Genomic DNA, 20,218 nt, shown 5'->3' on the forward strand with positions numbered 1-20,218 from the left:
ATTTTCCAAAAGCAATATACGGAAACACCCAAATCCGCACAGCTGGCAAAGGATTCGAACTGTCACCCACAGAATGTGAATCCAGTGTCAAACTCTGCACTACCTCATTTCACGTGTCATGATGCTTATGATGGACATATACATATCAACATGAATTGTCATTCCCACAAATATTTTGAACCTCAAGGCACTGTAAAATAAAAATAGGCAAAACTGTGCAATAATTCTGACATTTAATTTTGCAATATACAAAACAAACTTAAGAAAATGTATTAGTTCTAAAGTATCATCACAACATTTACAACAAACTATGTTTTCTACTTACCGTGCAGAATCACCAAAAACATGTCAACTGTTGCCAATCACATTCACTTTTGCCTTTAAGTCAACTGGAATTAAGACCATGACTAAACATACAACTGCATGCTGATAACTCATGTCAGAAGTCTCATTTACAGTGAAATGCAAATTGTTATTGGTGATGTGAAATAAAATACAAAACAGCACCTGAAGTCCCCTTACAGCAACAACAGGGCCACAATTTTCACTCTGTTGTGATTATTCTAATTCTTCTCCCTCTCCAAGACCTTGTGTAATAATATTGCTTGCTACATCAACTGTGAGGAATACACAATTTCCCTTAAACCATCTCAAACTTTTTGGAAGTTAAAGGTGTATTTGAAGGACTATGTAGAATTTTCCACAGTTCTTTGGTTATGAACTACTGTACTGAATGATCTTTTTTTGCGTCATCTGTAACCAGATTGGATTTTTCTTCACGGACTTAAAATCAACAAGCCCTTGCCATAACTCGAGATACTGCTTTAAGTTTTATTTCTATGGCAATACCCTAACATAGGTACAATCAAGAATTAATGTAAGTACACACCATAGTTTCTCTCTTTCAAGTCTGCTAACTCTCCAGCAGCCAGCATCATAGTTTGAGCAATGAAGACATGTTTAAATCTGCCATTTTATCACAGACTTTCTCTGAGAAGGAAGCCCACTAATCACTATGTGCTACAAGTTTGGCAACACACCATGTGATACAAATTGTAGGTATAGTACCAGTGATGTGCAAGGTATACATGGCTCCCTCCTGAGCACCACTCTCCTTCCTGCAGTTGTCACCAACTCCCTTCAACCCCACACCATTATACAACCCTACAAAAACAAATTAAGACTGTTCCACAGTGAAACTAAACTAAAATATTTGTTATTTTTTATTTGTCAGTAATATTACAATGCCAAGAAACCATACAGCAACATGTTCAAGCTTCATCAGGTTTGCTGAACACTAGTGTGTGCCCGCACTTTCCACAGTAATGCCTATCTTCCATGGCAGCCATGAATACTCCAGCACCGCACTGTTCTGATGGGCATTCACGGCGGAGGCGATGAATCTTCCCATTTTCATCAACCTGAAAACCGAAGGACGTTTTTATTTATTTAACATGTTTGTGTTAGATAATTCTTGCCACAGTTATGATATCATATAATAATGTCACTACAAACTTATGTCTAACAAACAGTTACAGTGATTTAGCCAATAATCAGTCATCTTTTATGGCAGGTTGGCATCAATAATGAACACATCATGCTGAAAAAACACTCACACAAATCTACACTCTCAGCTAATACTGTACTGTGCTTTTAAACCACCGAGAAATTGCCACACTGCAAAAATTAACTGATTGTGTGTTTTGAGTCAAAATCTGGCTACACAATTTTATAATCAATTCAGTATTTTGCTCTTGTAATACAGTAATATCTTCTGATTCAATATTCATATAGTAATACCTTTAATAGCTGTTCGAGCTGAAGCATGTTTGAACACTAAATGTGGCAAATTACAAAAATGAGATGTCTTCAGTTAAAAAGACACTGATGCAGCACTTCACATTAGTTATCTGGTACAAGCCTCTTCACTGCTGCACAACTACTGTAATGTGCACCCATTAACACCAGTTCACTGTGCTCTACCCTTTCTCTCCCAAATTTTTACAATTCTTTGATACCTCAGGATATGTCTTATCACCCAAAACCCTCTCAGTCAGGTTGTGCAATAAATTTCTTTTTTCCCCTTGACTTAATATCAGTTATTTGAAAGAGCCATTTCATTTTCAGCATTTTTCTTTATCACCCTTTTCAAAAGCTTCCTTTGGCCTGAACTGCTAATTACCCATGTCTCACTTTCTTCCAAGATTACACTTGCCTTGTCTGATTAAACAATGTCAACAACAAACCTCAAGTTTTTATTTCATGTCCCTTAACCTTTACCACTCAATATTTCACCCTGGTTTCCTTTACTGCTTGTTAACGGCACAGACTGAACAACACTGCAGATAGTCCACATCACTGGTCCACTGCCTTCTGTAACACTGCTTCCCTTTCATGTCCCCTGACTCCTAAATTACATTTGGTTTCTGTACAAAGTTTAAATAATCTTTCACTTCCTTTATTTTACACATGCTACCACGTAATTTTAAAGTGTATTCCACTGAACAAGCTTTCTTGAAAACCACGAATGCTGCAAACATAAGTTTGCCCTTTTTCAATCTTGTATTTTGTGTTATGTGGTCTGGCAGTATATATATATATATATAAAGGGACATGAACAGTGCAGATGCTGACCTAACAACAGATTCTGTGTATTCCTGTGATAAGCAGTAACAGCATCTAACAGTTTGGAAGATCGATCCGTCTGTCTGGTCAAACCATGGCACATTAGTGGGAATTCAAATTTAACAGTGACGTTTGACTACTGGGAACATTATGGAGACATACTTGTCAATGTTCTGGTCAAAAACATCTGACCAAAAGAGAGGATCACCATATTGTGTACTAAGCATATCGTAACCTCTTTATAGCTACACCTGCATCTGAGAACAAATAACAGACTCCCACAAAATTCCACATCATCCCACACCATTGGTCAGAGATTTGCAGCACCTGGATTAGGAAATTACAAACCCATGTGTAAGCTGCTGCTAACATCACAACACAAACGGCTGCATTTGGAGTGGTACCATGATAGAGAAGCAGGGATGGCTGAAGAATGTAATCCTACTGGAGTCAGTGATGAATCACTGTTCATACTATCCCAAATTGCCATCAAAGTATGACAGCGAACTGAAGAGAGGCCCTGTTCTTTCAATGTTTAGGGAGATTGTCCTGTGGGGAGCCGTGCAGTATAACTTCAGGTCACTGTTGGTAGTCATTGAGGGAACTCTCAACAGCACGAAGGTCGTGGCCATCCTGCATCCTCGTGTATTACCTTCCACGTGACAGTACCATATTGATATTTCTCACCAACAGAATAAAACTCATTCACACATGGCATGTATTTTTATGAACTGTGTGTGATGAAGTACTCTTGCCAGCTAGGCCTGGTCTGTCCCCACTAGAATGTCTGGGTTTATTGGAAGGAAATTTCTTTTGGTGTCAAGATCACTAAGTATTATTTATCTCACGATGACTGGTTTCGACAGAAGTTTTGCCATCTTCTAATCGACAAAGTTAAATGATAGACGACATTAAAAGGCAAATTTTATAGTACTGTTAAAGAACAATTTTCCAGAAGATTGTAGAATATAAAAAATAAATTAACAGTGGGAACACATTCCACTTTCAATACAGTATAAGCACATTGGTTTGTCAGTAATAAGATGATGAAAATATAAAAACTCCAATGTGGTCGCTGAAGTGACGTGTAAAATATCACATGTACCAATCAAGGTAGGAACTGAATGAATGTGCAACCCAGAGCAGAGCATACAATTGCAGAAATTGTCAACAGTAAATTATTTTTTTACTGATAACATTGTAAATTCTTTGCACAGGATACACTTAATTGTTGGTGTTCCCTCTCCTGTAAGACAGTGTAATTACAGTATTAACCTAAGCCATCAGTAACAATACCAGAGAAGGAAAGTTGCTACTCACTGTATAGAGGAGATCCTGAGTCGCGATAGGCACAACAAAAAGATTCACACAATTACAGCTTTCGGCCATTAAGCACCCAACCCCCCCCCCCACACAATGCAACTCGTTAATAACAGTTTTAGTTCAATTAACTACAATTTCCCATTGCTAATATTCATGTCAATGCCAGTGAATTTCTTAGTTATACAAAATTTCTTCTGTGAATTCATGAGTCATAGAGAATGTTGTGTGCTATATAAAACGGAATTGCATAAGCTAAACTATGCAATGATATACTAGCACCATCTGTTGACAGTTTCTGCAAGTATAAACTCTTCCCTGAATGGCACATTGGTTCACTTTGTATCTGTGTGTGTGTGTGTGTGTGTGTGTGTGTGTGTGTGTGTGTGTGTGTGTGTGTGTGTCATGATGTTTTACACCTGTGTCACTTCAGCAAATACTTTGGCACTATGTGTATTTAATGTTTTCGACTCATTACCATTAAACCAATGTGCTTACACTGTATTGTGAGTGGAATGTGTTCCTGCTATGGGATTATATGTATGCACTTCAAATTTCCAAAGCATTGAAAATTATTTCATCATAAACTACCCAACTTCTGTAAAACTGTTCTATAATGGTATTATAGAATTCACCCTTTAAAGTCATTTGTCACATTTGTAGGTCTGATTATGATTTTAAGTGTGTTGAAACTGGTCATCAAGAAGTAAAAAATATTTAGCACTCTTTGCTTAAAAAATTTTATCCCAATAAATCGACTGCTCCCATTACACAAATGCGTAACCTACAGAAGGTTTACAACCAGCTCAGACATCAACTCGACCCCAGAAAAGCATCCACAGGCAGAATCTATCGTTTCAACAGTTGTGCATTTGCTGTCAATCTAAATTTTTGGGATACCCATATTCCATTTTTCCTGTTTAAGCTGTCATGGATTTCTAATTGAGTTGTGTTTCTTGACTATTAGATCCACTGATGCCTTCCACTATGTCATCTCTTTTATTGAACCACCTGTCTTTCAGTGTATTCCATTCTCTCATTTCTACCAGTCTTCCAATAACACTGCCTTACAAACTGTCAAACTCTGGTTCTTTTTCCAATTTATCCCAGCCCTACCTCCCATTGTACCACATAGAATTTCTTTGCATTTCATTCATGTAAGCGCTGCAAAAACAATGACTGTTTCAAAACCTCTGTGCATGCTGTAGCGAATCTTATCTTACCTTTCCCATCCCTGTGGGAGCAATTTGAAGGGTGCAGTGTTAAGTTCCTGGATTCAATAGTTTGCATCTATTGAATCTATTGACAAGTGTATGCAAGTTCATGTTTTTTAGCATTTTAGTAACTTATCTTGAACCAAATGAACCTTTCACCATTTGTGTTTCCCTTTTTTGTATAGATTCAAAATGCTCTAGTAGTCCTAGTTGGTATGGGTCCCACACACTTCAGCAACATTCTAAAAAGTTATTAAACACAAATATTTCCACAAGTTGATTGATGCTAATAATGTGATAATGTACTTTTGTGAAGTGCACTACTTTATATTTCTGGACGTTTAAGGGCAGTTAACGTATGCATGTCTATATCACTGGACTGCAGTTTTGGGTACAATTCTTGCTACCTTTCTTATAAAGAGATGTCACTTATTCTTCTATCCAGACACTGGGCACAGTTTTGTTCAAGGGAACTACGGTACACTAGGGTCAAACAGGAGTTAGTAAGTGCCTGAAGCCCCACTTTGAGATTGTCACTACTGTCTCACCCACTTTGATGATCACTTCTTATCTGTCCAAATCTGACATCTGTAAATTCATTGTACTCCTCCTACTGTTTTACCACTTCGAAGGCCCGAAGGCTTAAATACATGGTATACATTGGATGTCTTTTATATGGGCACAATGTATTTTATTTTAAAAATTATTTGATTCTATAGTTAGACCATTTCAGAGGTCAATCAACTTTCCATTTGAATTTGTACAACGATTAGCAGAACTCTTTCAGTTATGATGGTTAACCTCCAACAAATATAACTTCATAACTTTATCTAGTTTTAATATATTGGGTGTATTTGCCCTTACCATTACAGCAGTAAGTTCGTCACTTTGCAAACACCACGTACAGGAAGGAACTTACACTGTTTAGGCTGTTATATGAAACTGTGTTGCCCCCAAGAAATGACAATGCCCTTGGCAGGCTCCGACTAATCCAGACTATACCCAGGCCACTGAAACATGTCACTTCAAGGTCACCCACCAAGCACCATAAAGTTGGCAATGTAACTGACAAGTGAGGAACACGTAGTGCTGCATTTTCTGAACCAATAACAACATGAACAAAAGCTGATTCCGGCATCGATGCTACCACGTTACTGGCTTCCGTGTAAACCCTGTATGATAGTGCAAACCACCTGCTTTTGTATTGTGTTACTGCCTTGACTACAGTTTCTGTTTATTAAACAATGTCATCAAAACTGTCTTTCAGCAAGCGACAATCCATTGCGCCATCGAGTGCCATTAAATAGCCAGGCTTTGGCATTGCTACAGAGGACGCCTGGATTTTACGAGCAAGAAAAACAATTTGTTTCTCTTCATGGGCATGAATAGATTCCCACCGATAAAGTTTTAAAGCGTACCTCGAAAACTCTAGGGCTCAGTCAAAGAACAGTTCTAAGAGAGGTGCTACTTAATGACTTATAAGACACTCAAGTAAACAGTGTGGAAGAAAGCCCCAGTGGGAAAAACTGTTTTTAAGTACTCCTCGAAAGAATAAAAAAGCATCTCCATCCTGTTACCGATATTTATTCTTTTAAATCAGGTGCAATTTGTATACGGATATTATAGAGGGAAAGAATACTCCACAAAAGCGAAGCTGCCTATTTCTTTAAAAGAAAGTGAACTTTTCTCATGGGGAAATTTCACTTAAGATGGTATTAAGAAGTATGGGCTTCCATTTTAGAAAGTTAGATGGATGAAAACTAACTTTAAAAAGGTCACGTCGTTGCAGCTTGTACCATTTTCTTATGCAACATTGTAGGAAAGGACCAACATATGGTTAGACGAAACATGGGTCAATGCTGGAGAATCAGTTGAGAAATGCTGGACAGATGATACTCTGAATAGTAGAGGTCATCAACCAACAGGAAGAGGATCCAGATTAAATGTGGCTCATGCAGGATCTTCGAACGGCTTTGTGCCTGAAGGACTTAGTTTTTCGATACAGAAAAACCGGCGACTATAATGAGGATATGGACCACCCATAGTTTCTACAGTGTTTGTGATGGACAACACATCATACCATTCCATGATTTTAGATAAAACTCCCACCACTAGTGACTCAAGAAACTATGGTGCAGTGGTTGCAGGCAAGAGACATTGCTGCGGAGATGAGCATGACAAAGCTGCTGTTATATTCACAGCCTGTGACGCCTAAATACGTTTTAGATGAAATTGCAAGTGAACAGGGTCACTTAGTAACTGGATGGAATTGAGTCACTATATTGGCGAGTGTAAATGTACACAGACTATTCCCCCCCCCCCCCCCCCCGTGTGTGTGTGTGTGTGTGTGTGTGTGTGTGTGTGTGTGTGTGTGTGTGTGTGTGTGTGTGTGTGTGTGTGTGTGTGTTGGGGGGGGGGGGCGAGATCTAGTAGGCTATGCGCTTTTTGCTTAATTTTTTCTACGAGTGTGCATAATGTGTTCTTTGGTATGTTTAGGTTCACATTATTATACAATGTTTTACATGCAGCTATTACACTAACAATTTGGAACAACTTTTCATAGATATTGTCATTACTTCAGGTGTTGTCAATACACAGTTTCATATACTATTAAACACTTAGTCTCCATCTCCATTGTTAGAAAAATGTACTTAGTTGTACTTACATATAAACGTTCCATTGTTAGAAAAATGTACTTAGTTGTACTTACATATAAACATTGACTGTTGCTTATATTTACAATACGTACTTCGGAGTTGTGAGCGTGTGCAGAGGCAGCTACTGCAACCTCGCAATCACAGTATAGTAAACTACACACGAGCTGTCACATGACATTTTACCAGCCCAGGTATAGTCACTTATGAAAGGTGCCCACTAACTACCCATCACCCATGAATAGAACCGTAAATGAAATTTAGACAGCAATTCATTGTTTCATGTTGATTTTCTACCTGTGTTCAGATCTTTAGGTGATTATTGCCGATACCAATGCTTTACAGAATGGAAGTCAAGTCTTGAGTACTTATGTACTTACCTTATAGAACTTCAAGACTGAAAGCTTAACCTTCTTCTTCTTGTGCTTAATTTTTTTGGGTGTTGAGTAATTCTTCTTCTTTCGCTTCTTAGCACCACCACGGAGCCTTAAGACAAGGTGTAAAGTAGATTCTTTCTGAATGTTATAATCAGACAATGTTCGGCCATCTTCCAACTGCTTGCCAGCAAATATAAGTCTCTGCTGATCTGGGGGAATTCCTGATTTAAAATGACACAAATATTAAAATGAACAGCCAGATTAGATACCACAATTTAAGATTTAGTTTTCAAAGTACCACATTTTTGATGATTTGCAAGAGCATTCTTTAAATCATTAATATATTTTTAAAAGACCTATACACTTGTTTTGCACTGCCTGAACTGTATTATGCAAATACCAGACTAAAGAAAAATTGACAGTGTAGGATACTTTGTCACCAGCATATTGCATGTAGGACCACAAATTTCAAAGTGGTCATTACTTGATAAAATTCCAATTTATCACTACTTACTACAGAGAAGTGATGTGCCACCAAGTGTTTTTCTTACTTGCAATAAATTCAGCAAAGGCCACCAAAACTAAACAGAGTATCCAGTCACAAAGTGGAACACTTCACATGTCACAGCTCTTATCAAATTTTAAATGTGTGTACCCTTTTTCCTTCCCCCCCCCCCCCCCCCCCGAAATAACAGTACAAGACTAATAGTCAAGCAATAAGCATAAGCTAGTTAGATGGAGGCAAAAACCTGTGAGATCTATGCTTACGAAGTCCAACTGTTAAACTTTTCATCTACCAGCCCACATCAGGCAGCTAAGATCTTAACAGGCAAGCTTTCAAAGACATTGGCTCCTTCACGCAGAAGGCCTTTTGTTGTTGTAATTGTGTTTATCATATTCTCTGGCAGATTTATGATGAGCTAGTCCCCAATACTGAGCAAATACATAATCTATATACAACCTAAAGGTGTTATTTTTAAAAGTGTTTATCAAGTATATTTAAGAGTGTCAAGCACCTGAAACGTTCGCTTCCAAGTCTCAATTACTCCCCAAAAAGCTGCAGAAACTACATTTCATTATTATACGTTTACACTTAAACATATGCGTTGAAGGTAAAGGAAGCTTTCGGAATACATACTGTAGAACCTGGAAATTGTTTAGCTGCACCCTGGTAATATAAACCAAACCCTTGCCCTTTGCCTCTACTTTCCGAAAATGGTGTTCAATGAGATGCTAATTACAGAATCAGGTTTGTGCTACACTATTCTCATACTAGATGGAAGTTACTTCTTGACAAAATGAGAAATGTTCCAGGCACCTACTAATTGTCTTATCAATACTAGATAGTACTTGCTGTTAAACAGCAAATGTTTTCATAAGACAGTGATAAGCCATGGTAGGGGTTCTGTCCTATCTCAGTTAATACATATTGCATTACAATAGGTACATTTGCCAGTATCAGTTGAGTAATGTAATACCAAAGAGGTTACTTCAGATCAAACATTCACATTAATTCTAAGAAGAATATTTGTTTGAACAGTAAATGTACTAAATAAACAGTGTGTAAAGAAACTTTCACTATATAGTAAACAAAAATTTTATTGTTACCTGTAAGTTTTACATACACACAAAAGACAGCAGTTCATGCATTACATCTGAAATCAACATCTCTGACGACAAAATAGAGACACTTTGGAACGTGTGTGTTAGAGAAACAGAAGCTCTCCCTTCCAACAGTGTCAAAAACACTATTCTTAACATTAATAGAATTATGGAAGGAAAGTTGCTACTCACCATTTAGCAGAGATGCTTAGTTGCAGATAGGCACAACAAAAAGACACAAAGCCTTCACCCAGTAAGGCCTTTGCCAAAAATAGACCCCCCTACACACACACACACACACACACACACACACACACACACACACACACGAAAACAATGCTACAATTAGTCTATCTGGCCTCAGTTGCTGTCTTTCTGTGAGACAGGTCATATCTGTTTGTAGAGTGGCCTAATCATTCCACTTTTATTGGTCATACCTGTTTGTAGAGCAGCTCTGTCATTCCACTACTATAAAGTATGTTTTAAGTGAATTAGTGCAGTGTTAATTGCAATGCAAAATGTGAATTCATGCACTGTTTGAAAATTACTAAAGCACTGTAATTTGACCAAGCTGAGTCAACACCAGCAAGATTTGATATTGATGCAATCCAATATCAACTTTCCACACGACCAAGAAAGTGCTACTATGTGGACATCACAGATACTATTACTTAAGTTTTTGAAACTGCAAGAACTTTTTGTGATCCTTTCAAAAAACACAAACAGTTAATCTGAAGTCAGTTTACTTGTCTGTCTAAAACACTAAGTGCCAAAAACTATGCACAACATGTCTTAAGGTTTGTGAACAAAAACCTGAAATCAGTGATAGAAATGAAGACAACAGGTGACCCAGATGACATTTCACAAAGCAGTAGTAAAAAGTCAAAGTATTGAGAGTGCAAATTAAACTTTACATGAACTGAGATGCTCTTCCTTAAAAGTTCTCCCCATTTAAAATCACACCAAGGCTTCATACGTCAAAAAAGCTGGAAAAAATGAAGCAGGTTTTGGAACAAAAAGTGTGGCAGGCATTAGAGTGCAGTATTGAAGATTTTGGCTGTAGAGAAGAAAAATTTGATGGTGAAATTGTTAAGGAAGACATAGATTTTGATGTCATGATATTGTTAATGAGAGAAAATGGGTAGTGTAAGAGTACATGAAAAATCCAAGTTTCAACTTTGGCTCCACCCTCTTGGTCAAAAGAAAACAATGTCAGAATTCAATGTTAGGAAGTATGTGATTTGATAAGCAAGGAAACTGAAAACAGAAATGGGTATTTTATCAACTCAAACCAAAAAGTGGGAAGTTATTGCTGAAGTAAAGATTGTCACCAATTTCTATCAAAATGTGATCCACCAAACTGTAAAACTGCTTTCGGATGTGGGACACATTGAAGAAACATACTCTGAAAACAAGTACGTTTAATCACTGTGATAATTGTCCTTGTGATAAACTGTCAGAATTATTAAAACAGAAATTAGCTAACAAAGGTGCTGATCATGAAATTGAGTTCAGCCGGTTGATAAGCACAGATCATGGGGCAGAACTGGTAAAGCAGTCTGCAACTGTTAGTGAATACGTAGACTTTTTGGTAACTTAAACCACACTCATTTATATCTAAGTGTCAGTCAAAATCATTGAAAAAATTATAGAAAATCTAACTCCAGAAAAAGCTCCTCTTAATGGACCTTGCTGAAAACTACAGTTTTGCAATTCAGAATGAAATTAGAGTTACCACTGGACAAGAAGCAGCTGTCCAATCCATCCTGTGTGTTCATGTGGTAAATGAAGAAAGTAAATTGGTAATAGTGAACAACTGCATTATAAGTCGTGATATGGAACATGATGTAGGATTTGTAATACTGTCCCGAAAGAAATGGTTAAGTGGCTGGTAGAGAATTACCCACAAGTGAAGAAAGTGCTTTATTCACTTAGGGATGTGCTGCTCAATATAAAATAGAAAAAGCCCGAAAAATTTTTGAGCGCACAAAAACAATTTTTCTATTTATGTTGAGCATTCCTTTTTTACTACTAGTCATGGTAAATCTGTGCGCAACGGTTTGGGAGGAAATATAAAATGTACCGAGAAGAGTTAGTTTTTAACTAGCAGGTAATGCAAAAATAATTGCATCTGATGTTTACAATTTCTGCAAAGTTAATATTGATAATTTTTTTTTCTTCTTCTTCAATTCTTCGAGAAAGTACGTAGATTTTCTACACAAAATCCTTGATAAGATATTTTCGACAACCCACACAATACCTGGCACCAGAAATTTTCACTATACAAACCACTTTCTTGTGATGCTTTAGAGATTAGACAATTAACTTCTGTAAAGCCTACCTTGATTTTTTCGTTCAATGAAAATGCCCCATATAGGATCATGCACTTATCCAACAAAATTGTTTTGTAGCAGTTGTGTGTGACAGGTGGTACTTTGCTGTGTCAAGTGTCAGATAACTTGTCTCCACCCCCCTGAACCAGCATTGTCATTGATTAGGCTTGAGATGGAAGACTTATTTTGTGCTTTTAGAAAACATTTTATGCGCTGTTGGTGTATCTAAATAAACATCATTTGGCACAATGTATTACTTTAATGAAAAAGATATGAAGTCAACAGGACAATGTCACAATGGATTAAAAACAGACACTATTAGGGAGTTTCATTGATAGTTTAAGGGATCTTAACTGCTGAACATGTACATTTTAAATTAACATTAGTGTGACCAGAATTTGGCACCCTAAATAAAGTAGATCTATGCAATAAAAATGTTTCATTTAAATTTATAGCTTTTGGCTCTGTACTTTCATGAGGTAGCCTTAATATAGGTTGTCAGTTTACATAAACTGATTTGAATGATCTGAACAATGATGTGGTATATGTTAAATAAGCATCCAATATCTATCATACTCAGGGTGCTGCGTTGATAAAAATAAATCCTGTATCAGGCATCAAAGTGTTTTACATATTTAAAACTCATTGTTTGGACCACAACAGCTTAAGTTTATTTTCTATATTCCCATAACTCAACAATATTGAATTTTTCCAATAAAGACACATCCTTTGTGACAGCACTTACATTTGTAAAATTTTTTTACATTAACTACTGCCATGCAGAAAGTTTCATGAACATCTGAAGCAGTGGGTGTCAGGTATGGATTAACTTTTTAGAATTTATTTTCATCAAGTATTGCGATTTCAGATTTGTGTGTCCATTTGTAGAAAACCAATTATTTTATTACAATGTGTCTTGGGAATTATTTAAGACCAATTATAAGTTCCCACCAGGCTGGAGAAATGTGATAAGCATTTTTTCAATGTGTGTACTTTGTCTGGAAATTAGAAAGTGACACTGATTTTTTGTGTTTTTCTTTGTAAATTTACTGCTTCAATAATTACATGTCTTAAGTATGTGCATCTCTCAACTTGTGGAAAAAAATTCCTTTGCACAACTAAACAGTTCACTACCAACACAAACATGGCTTTGAAATCAATTACAATTGATAGGAGAGAACACCTTGCAACAACTCTCAATCTGAAAAGAATCTAATAATGCCTATATAAACACAAAGTAGAATATTCTTCAGGGAATAGAGTGGTTAGGTGATCCAACTTTCTGAATCTCACCTGTTTTGTTCACTGCATTAGATTTAAAATCAGGTATACCAAAACTAAATATTTAAACACAAGATTATGTGCTTGACCTACATTCAGTATTAACCCCTGTATACCAAGCTAAACAATGTCATGATTGACAAATTAAAATTATGGTGAAGTATGATGGCAAACAAATAATTCACTGATGTACTGCTAAAAAGTATCACGAAACTCAGATACCCACTGTTGGCCAACACAGAAAATGACCTCCCATTCCAGCAGGTTTTGACCACATACATTAATTTACAATGTTACAAACCTTCTTTATCCTGGATTTTGGCTTTAACATTTTCGATTGTATCCGAAGCTTCTACTTCTAAGGTGATAGTCTTCCCCGTCAAAGTCTTCACAAATATCTGCATTTTGAATTCTGTAAAAGTTTCAAGTAAGAATATCACTACTAATACTCAATAAATGTGCAATAAGGTAAGAGTGTAAATGGCAGTGCAATCTAAAAGGAACTGTTTCACTCAAATGGTTTATACAATTCTGTACTTTATTATGCAGACAAATACATCACATTGTAGTCACATTGTAGACAGCCATTAGCACATAGCTCAAGATCAGAAAACATTAAACAAGCAGCACAGCATTAATGCAACCATCATTTTCTGGATTGTTTGTGACTTGTGCATACTTTCCCCAGACCACCTTGCCAGCCTGTGTCACAAGACCTAGTTCACTTATATTAACTTCTATTACTGTTCCCTTGGTAATTACACCTAATGATGTATACATGGGTGAATTTGGGTTACGCTTAACTCCAATAATTGGTAGGCAGAATGTTGCCTTCAATTCTGGATGTGTTACGTGTGCCTTACGGAACCGCAATGCCATGGGTCTGATAAATCTTTCAAATTTAGGTGGTTTACGAGTGAAGCCCTCCCCCACAAAAGTCACTTTCGTAACAAGACGTTTCCATGCTTTGCGACGCGATTTGCCCGTGCGAAGAACTTTGAAAACCTCCGAGTCAGCCTGTGCGCGAACTTTGGGTAATGGAACATCCCATTTGCCTGCTTTCTCTTTACGCTTCTGTTTCACCATATTGGACAGAACTTTGGCACGCTGTTGGACCTCACGATCCAGAAGATACACTGGCAAAGCTCCGCCTGACGGCTCCCCATCACCAACACGGTTTTTGGTCCGTTTCAACTCGTGGGCACGAATTTTCTTCTTTGTCTGGATCTTCTCATTGCGGCGTTGGCGGTTGAGCATTTTGGCCTTGAGGCCACGAGTCTTGCGTGCTCTTTCAGCTCGTTTGTGAGGTTCACGTGCTTCCCGCTTGCGCACCCCGCTCATCATGGTCAAGCCTGCGCCCATAGAGGCGCCGATGGCGTTCGATGTACTCGTTCTGTGGCATGGTCCTCCCTGAAATATTTCACTCTCTCACAGCTCTTATGTGTACAGAACTGCAGCAAAATTCAGAAGGCATACTAACAGCATAGATAAACTTACAAACTAACTCCCACTAACAGAGCTGGCAAGAGGCACAGGAAAATATCCAGAATACAACATCCTTGTTTACATGTTGTTTAATAATGGGTCAGTCCATATCAGTCAAAGACATAGACCTTGGGGCTATATTAATTAGTTTTTGGTACACACAGTGACCATAAATCCCTTTTTCTGTCTAAAGAGAAGTTTTTTTCACAAGTTTATTAACAAACAATTCAAAGTGGAGAAAGGATGAATTCTTGAGAAAATTAAGAACATTAAACTACAGAAGTACCAAGATTTTAGTAACTAATTATAAAAAAAAATCAGTACTTCTGACAAAAACCGAACAGAGGTATTGGGTTTAAGGGGCCACCCACACATTCAATATTTATTGTGCAATCACTGTGTCAATATATTGCACATAATTCTAGACCACGAACTGCAGAATATTTTTGCCCGACATTCATTCTGGGATGCATCAGAAATATGCCTTCATAGCAAATGTGTTGACACTATACAGAATTTACATGAATTACTACATGCCACAAAAGAAAAATCAAGAGGACACAGCAATCGGCAAGAATGTGGCATGGACAGTGTACTACATGTTGCTAAAATAACTTTCAGCATAACCAGATGGCTATCTTTAAGTTTTCAACAATGGACTAGGAATCTTTCAATGAACTGGTGAACTTCATTACAGCTTACGTACATGTAAAAGATACTGTTCATACATGTATTGGATGTCAGTTTCCACACTGCTTGAAATTCTCTATAAACCTGAAAAGTAAGAATTACTGCAGAGGGCCAGTAAGTAGTGCTGTTAGGCCTATGTATTTCTAAAACAAATAATTCAGGCTTCCAAAATGAACAAATAAGCAGCTTCATTGTTACTTTTCCTACTCTGAAACACTTTTCAGATGTTTCTGCAGCTGTTTACTGAGTAAGCATTAAATATGGATGGTCAAACTATTCCCCTGAATGCATTTAAGCAGATAAACACTTCCTCCTTTCTTATGTATTCATACTGGATCATTACCTGTTGTTTTTGTGTCTGCAAATAACGAAGTCTCAACAGGAACTGCCATGTATTGCACAATACCACTCCTACACAGTGCAATATATTGAGTTTTAAAACCTATGCAGCCACCAATATGCGAATAACAATACCATTCTCAGCCCGTCAATATGATTACTCAGTATTGCACAATAAATACCAAGTGTAAGGCCCCTTTTAAACAAAAACTTAATTACATGTTCATTAAATCCATCATATATAACATCATTCAAGCAATAAATGTACACCTCAACAGGAACAACTGCATAATACTAAATCATTTGCATGCATTGTGCTGCTGATCCAGTGGTACAGCTAAACTTTATACTCAAATTTTTACCAAAATCATATGTTGAGAGACCTTGTCCCTTTTACGTTATTTTGTAAAAACGGAAGACCAACTTTGTGCAGAAATATGAAACAACAAAAGCTCTGATCAATTATTTTTTGAAAGCAGTTTGAATGATTAACTCTACCAGTTATTTACTTGAGAACTCACTCTTTTACTACTACTACTACTAGTAGTAGTAGTAGTAGTGGACATTACCACAGGTAGATGTGGACTGAATCTACTGGTTATAAACTGTAGAGTAATTCTGAACAAATTATAAAAAGCTGGGTAATTGGGATATGGGACCCGAGGCTGCTGAGGGAGCAACAATTGACAAGAATAGGGGATAGGAATGCAGCAGAAGACAAAAGGACTGCTTAAATGAGTGAAATAGTGATGGCAGCAGAGGATCAAATCTGTAAAAAAGGACAACTAGTAGAAATCCTTGGATAGCAGTAGAGATGTTGAATTTGTGCAAAGACAGAAGAAAATATAAAAATGCACCAAATGAAGCAGGTGAAAGGGAGTACAAACATCTAAAGAGAGACTGACAGGAAGTGTAAAAATGGTAAGCAGGAACAGCTAGAGGACAAATGTAAAGATTCAAAAGCATATGTAACAATGGGAAAGATAGATACTGGCTACATGAGAATTAAAGATGTCTTTGGAGAAATGAGAAGCAGCTGTATGAACATCAAGAGCTCAGATGAAAATCCTATCGTTAACAAAAAAGGGAAGCTGATAAGGTGGCAGGAGTATACACAGTCTGTAGAAGAGATATGTACTTTAAGGCAATGTTATAGAAATGAATAACGGCGTATGTAAGATAAGATAGGAGACAGGATACTGCAAGAAGGATCTGACAGAGCAATCAAGGCCCTAACTCAATACAAGACCTCAGGAGTAAACAAAATCCCGTCCGATCTACTGATAGCCTTGGGTGAGCCAGCCGTAACAATCCTCTTCTATCTGGTGTGCAATGTGCATAAGAGAGGCAAAATAACCTCAGACTTCAAGAAGAGGATAATAATTCAAAAGAAAGCCAGTGCTAGCAGGTGTGGATATTACCAAAATAAGTTTAAAAAGTCACAGTTGCAAAATACTAACACTAATTCTTTACAGAAGAAGAATGGAAAACTGCTGAAGCAAGCCACAGGGAAGATTCTGGAGAAATGTTGGAACACGCAAGGCAATACTGACTGTACAACTTATTTAAGAAGACAGGTTAAAAACAGGCAAACCTATGTATGTAGCATTTGTAGTCTTAGGAAAAGACTTTGCAAACACTTATTGGAGTACTCTTTGAAATTCTGAAGGTAGTAAGTGTAAGAAACAGGGAGAAAAAGGCAATTTCCAGCTTGTGCAGGAACCAGACAGCAGTGGTTGAAAAGAGTGAGCCAGGATTGTAGCCTGTTGCTGATGTTATTCAATCTGCGCATTGAGCAAGCAGCAATGGAAATCTGGAGTAGGAATTAAAAGTTTAAGGAGAAAAAATAAAAAGTTTCATTTGCTGATGACATTTTAATCTTCTCACAGACAGCAAAGGACTTTGAAAGGTAGCTGAATGGAATTGACACGGTCTATTAGGGATATGATGATCATCACAATTGAAAGTTGTCTAATTAAATCAGGAGATGCTGTGGGTATTAGATTAGAAAAAGCAATCCTTAAAGTAGTAGCAGATGAGATTTGAAACTCTGGCAGCAAAATAGCTGACAATGGCTGAAGTAGAGAGGATGTAAAATGGAGATGGGCAATGGCAAGAAAAGTGTTTCTGAAGAGAAGCTTGTCAACACTAAATATAGCTTTAAATGTCAATATGTCTTTTCTGAGTGTTGGTATGTAGTGTAGCTGTGTTTAAGTGAAACATGGACAAAAAACAATGGAAAATCCAGCATGGAATGTAACAATATTGAAATGGACAAATATAGACAAACAATTTAGACAGAAAAGAAGCTTTTGAAACGTGGTGCAAATCAATCTTTAAACAGAAGACCAAAACACTCACTCAGATGTTTAGTGTTTCTCATTTAGCACAACAGTATCTGTACACATTTAAGAAAGCAATTAAGCTAACAATGTTTCCATACTTTGTAATAGGTGACCATTCCTTGGGATATGAACTTTTACTGTGTTAATTATAAGTTGGCTGTTTGCCAGAAGCATTTTAAGCAAGCCCACTATCCGCATGTACTACTACAGTGTGAGGAGCTCTGCAAGCACCTTAACATGTGTTTTTTGCATCTGTAAAAAGCAGGAGCTACACAAGGAGGTATAATCCATTTAAATGTAATGTTCATAATTAATCTGAAAAATCATCCTATGTATTGAAATGTTTAACAATGATCCTACCTGCAAAATTTTTGCACACTTACCATTACGTATAAAATAGTAACACACACAACAACCCTACTTTACAAAGTACTGTCAGCTATGTAACACTGACAACCATCAAAAATGACTACCAGCTGAAATCTTCATATCTCTACAGATTCCCATCTAGGTAGTTGATTAGCCAACTTACAGTTAATACATTTTAGAAACACTGTGGTGCAATGCTCTAAATTTGTTTCAAGCAATTCTTTTCCATCTCCAAAATGTTATCAAAGGGACACAAATATTTATCAAATATTTTTCTGAGGAAAAAAGAGGTTTTGGATATTTCAAAACATTAAATTAGTTTTTGGACATTTTCTAACTTTGTCAAAAGTGGGTTCTATTGCAAATCATAGTTCACATGCTTTAAAATGACCAACACTGCAGCTCCTACAGTTTTGTGCAACAAATTTAGTCATCAAAATATTGAGAAAAATATGATTACTTTTTCATATGTTAAACAAAAAAATTGGTCAAAAGTTGTTAAAATTTGCAATGTGTGTCAACTGTAACATACATTTAAAAAGCAAATACTGGGGGCATCAATGGTTTAGGTGTGGTATTGGAACTACCCCGAAATTTTAGCTGTGGTGAGATGTCAGGAAGGCCAAATAAAAAGTTGTGACACCAAAATACCAAAAAATTTATAAATTTGTTTACTGTGGACTGAACACAAAAATACAACCTACAACTGTACAAAAAATTACTTCAGCAATTTCTGGAGGATTGCTACCAGCGCCAATAAAGTATATCAAAAGAAAAGTACCCTATGTAAGTTATTGAATGTGCAACACGAACCATTGCATGTGGTAAATATCGCCTAACTATTGCGTTTCGTGGTGACTTACCTCGTTTCTTCGGAAATATTTTTAGAGAATTTAGAAATACAGAGCTACAGCGGTCTAATAATTACGAGCGGCAACACCTTTAAGAACCCACTACTTTTAAACCAAGTTTCGGTAGTACTGTAAGCACGTCAAAACAAAGTTTTTACACCTACGGACCTTAGAATATATAAGTGCCAACGAAAACAATTTTAATAATAGCTATTAAGGACCAAACAAGTATGAGATTCAACACTAATCCCACTAAAACCTATATTCCATGCTGCACATGGCTGCGAACACGTACCTAACACACGATATTAACTGTTGCTAAATTGATTGCTCGCCAACTACACTTAATGAATAATGGATATCTTAATAAAGTTAAAATTAGATCAAATTACCAACTTTCTATTCACTCTCCACAAAACATACCTTATATCCACGCGTTAACTATGTTCAACACGAAATCTCTACCATACTGCTCTACAATGGAGAGAACCAGAGAAACTTCGTCGAGTAACACTTCCGGTGCACTACGTCATTTCCTGCATAGTAGTCATTTTCATAACTAGTCGTATTCAAATTTTGTATTACAAGTTTAAAATATTTACAATAAAATAAATTATGATTTTGCAGAGTGTCACATCTTTCATAATTTTTAATGTTTCTTTATATATTATCACAGAGACGACATCTGAAGAAAGTAGGAATAATACGTCGTAAATTTACAAATACTATCATA

At 36.8% G+C, this 20,218-nt stretch overlaps 2 protein-coding genes across 2 annotated transcripts; both read right to left on the bottom strand.

Moving 5' to 3' along the window:
- Window positions 1-1,210: 1,210 nt before the first annotated feature.
- LOC124802413 (ubiquitin-40S ribosomal protein S27a) lies at window positions 1,211-20,022 on the bottom strand. Its single transcript, XM_047263172.1, has 4 exons — window positions 19,909-20,022; window positions 13,708-13,818; window positions 8,194-8,411; window positions 1,211-1,421 (listed from the first exon to the last, which is right to left on the bottom strand). The coding sequence occupies exons 2-4, from the start codon at window positions 13,808-13,810 to the stop codon at window positions 1,272-1,274; spliced, it is 471 nt and encodes a 156-aa protein (XP_047119128.1). The 5' UTR covers window positions 13,811-13,818; window positions 19,909-20,022; the 3' UTR covers window positions 1,211-1,271.
- LOC124802412 (ribosome biogenesis protein NSA2 homolog) lies at window positions 13,924-14,808 on the bottom strand. The gene is given in 2 exon segments (XM_047263171.1): window positions 13,924-14,738; window positions 14,740-14,808. Coding segments are annotated over 2 exon segments (786 nt in total). The 3' UTR covers window positions 13,924-14,021.
- Window positions 20,023-20,218: the final 196 nt, after the last annotated feature.

This window comes from Schistocerca piceifrons, chromosome 6 (genome assembly GCF_021461385.2).
Source record: "Schistocerca piceifrons isolate TAMUIC-IGC-003096 chromosome 6, iqSchPice1.1, whole genome shotgun sequence".
NCBI classification, from domain to species: Eukaryota; Metazoa; Arthropoda; class Insecta; order Orthoptera; family Acrididae; genus Schistocerca; species Schistocerca piceifrons.

Coding starts and splice junctions, on each gene's coding strand:
- LOC124802413 (XM_047263172.1), bottom strand. CDS start 13,810: ATGCAGATATTTGTGAAGACTTTGACGGGGAAGACTATCACCTTAGAA. Junction 8,412..13,707: donor CAAAATCCAGGATAAAGAAG/GTTTGTAACATT, acceptor ATTTTAAATCAG/GAATTCCCCCAGATCAGCAG. Junction 1,422..8,193: donor CAGTCTTGAAGTTCTATAAG/GTAAGTACATAA, acceptor TTCGGTTTTCAG/GTTGATGAAAATGGGAAGAT.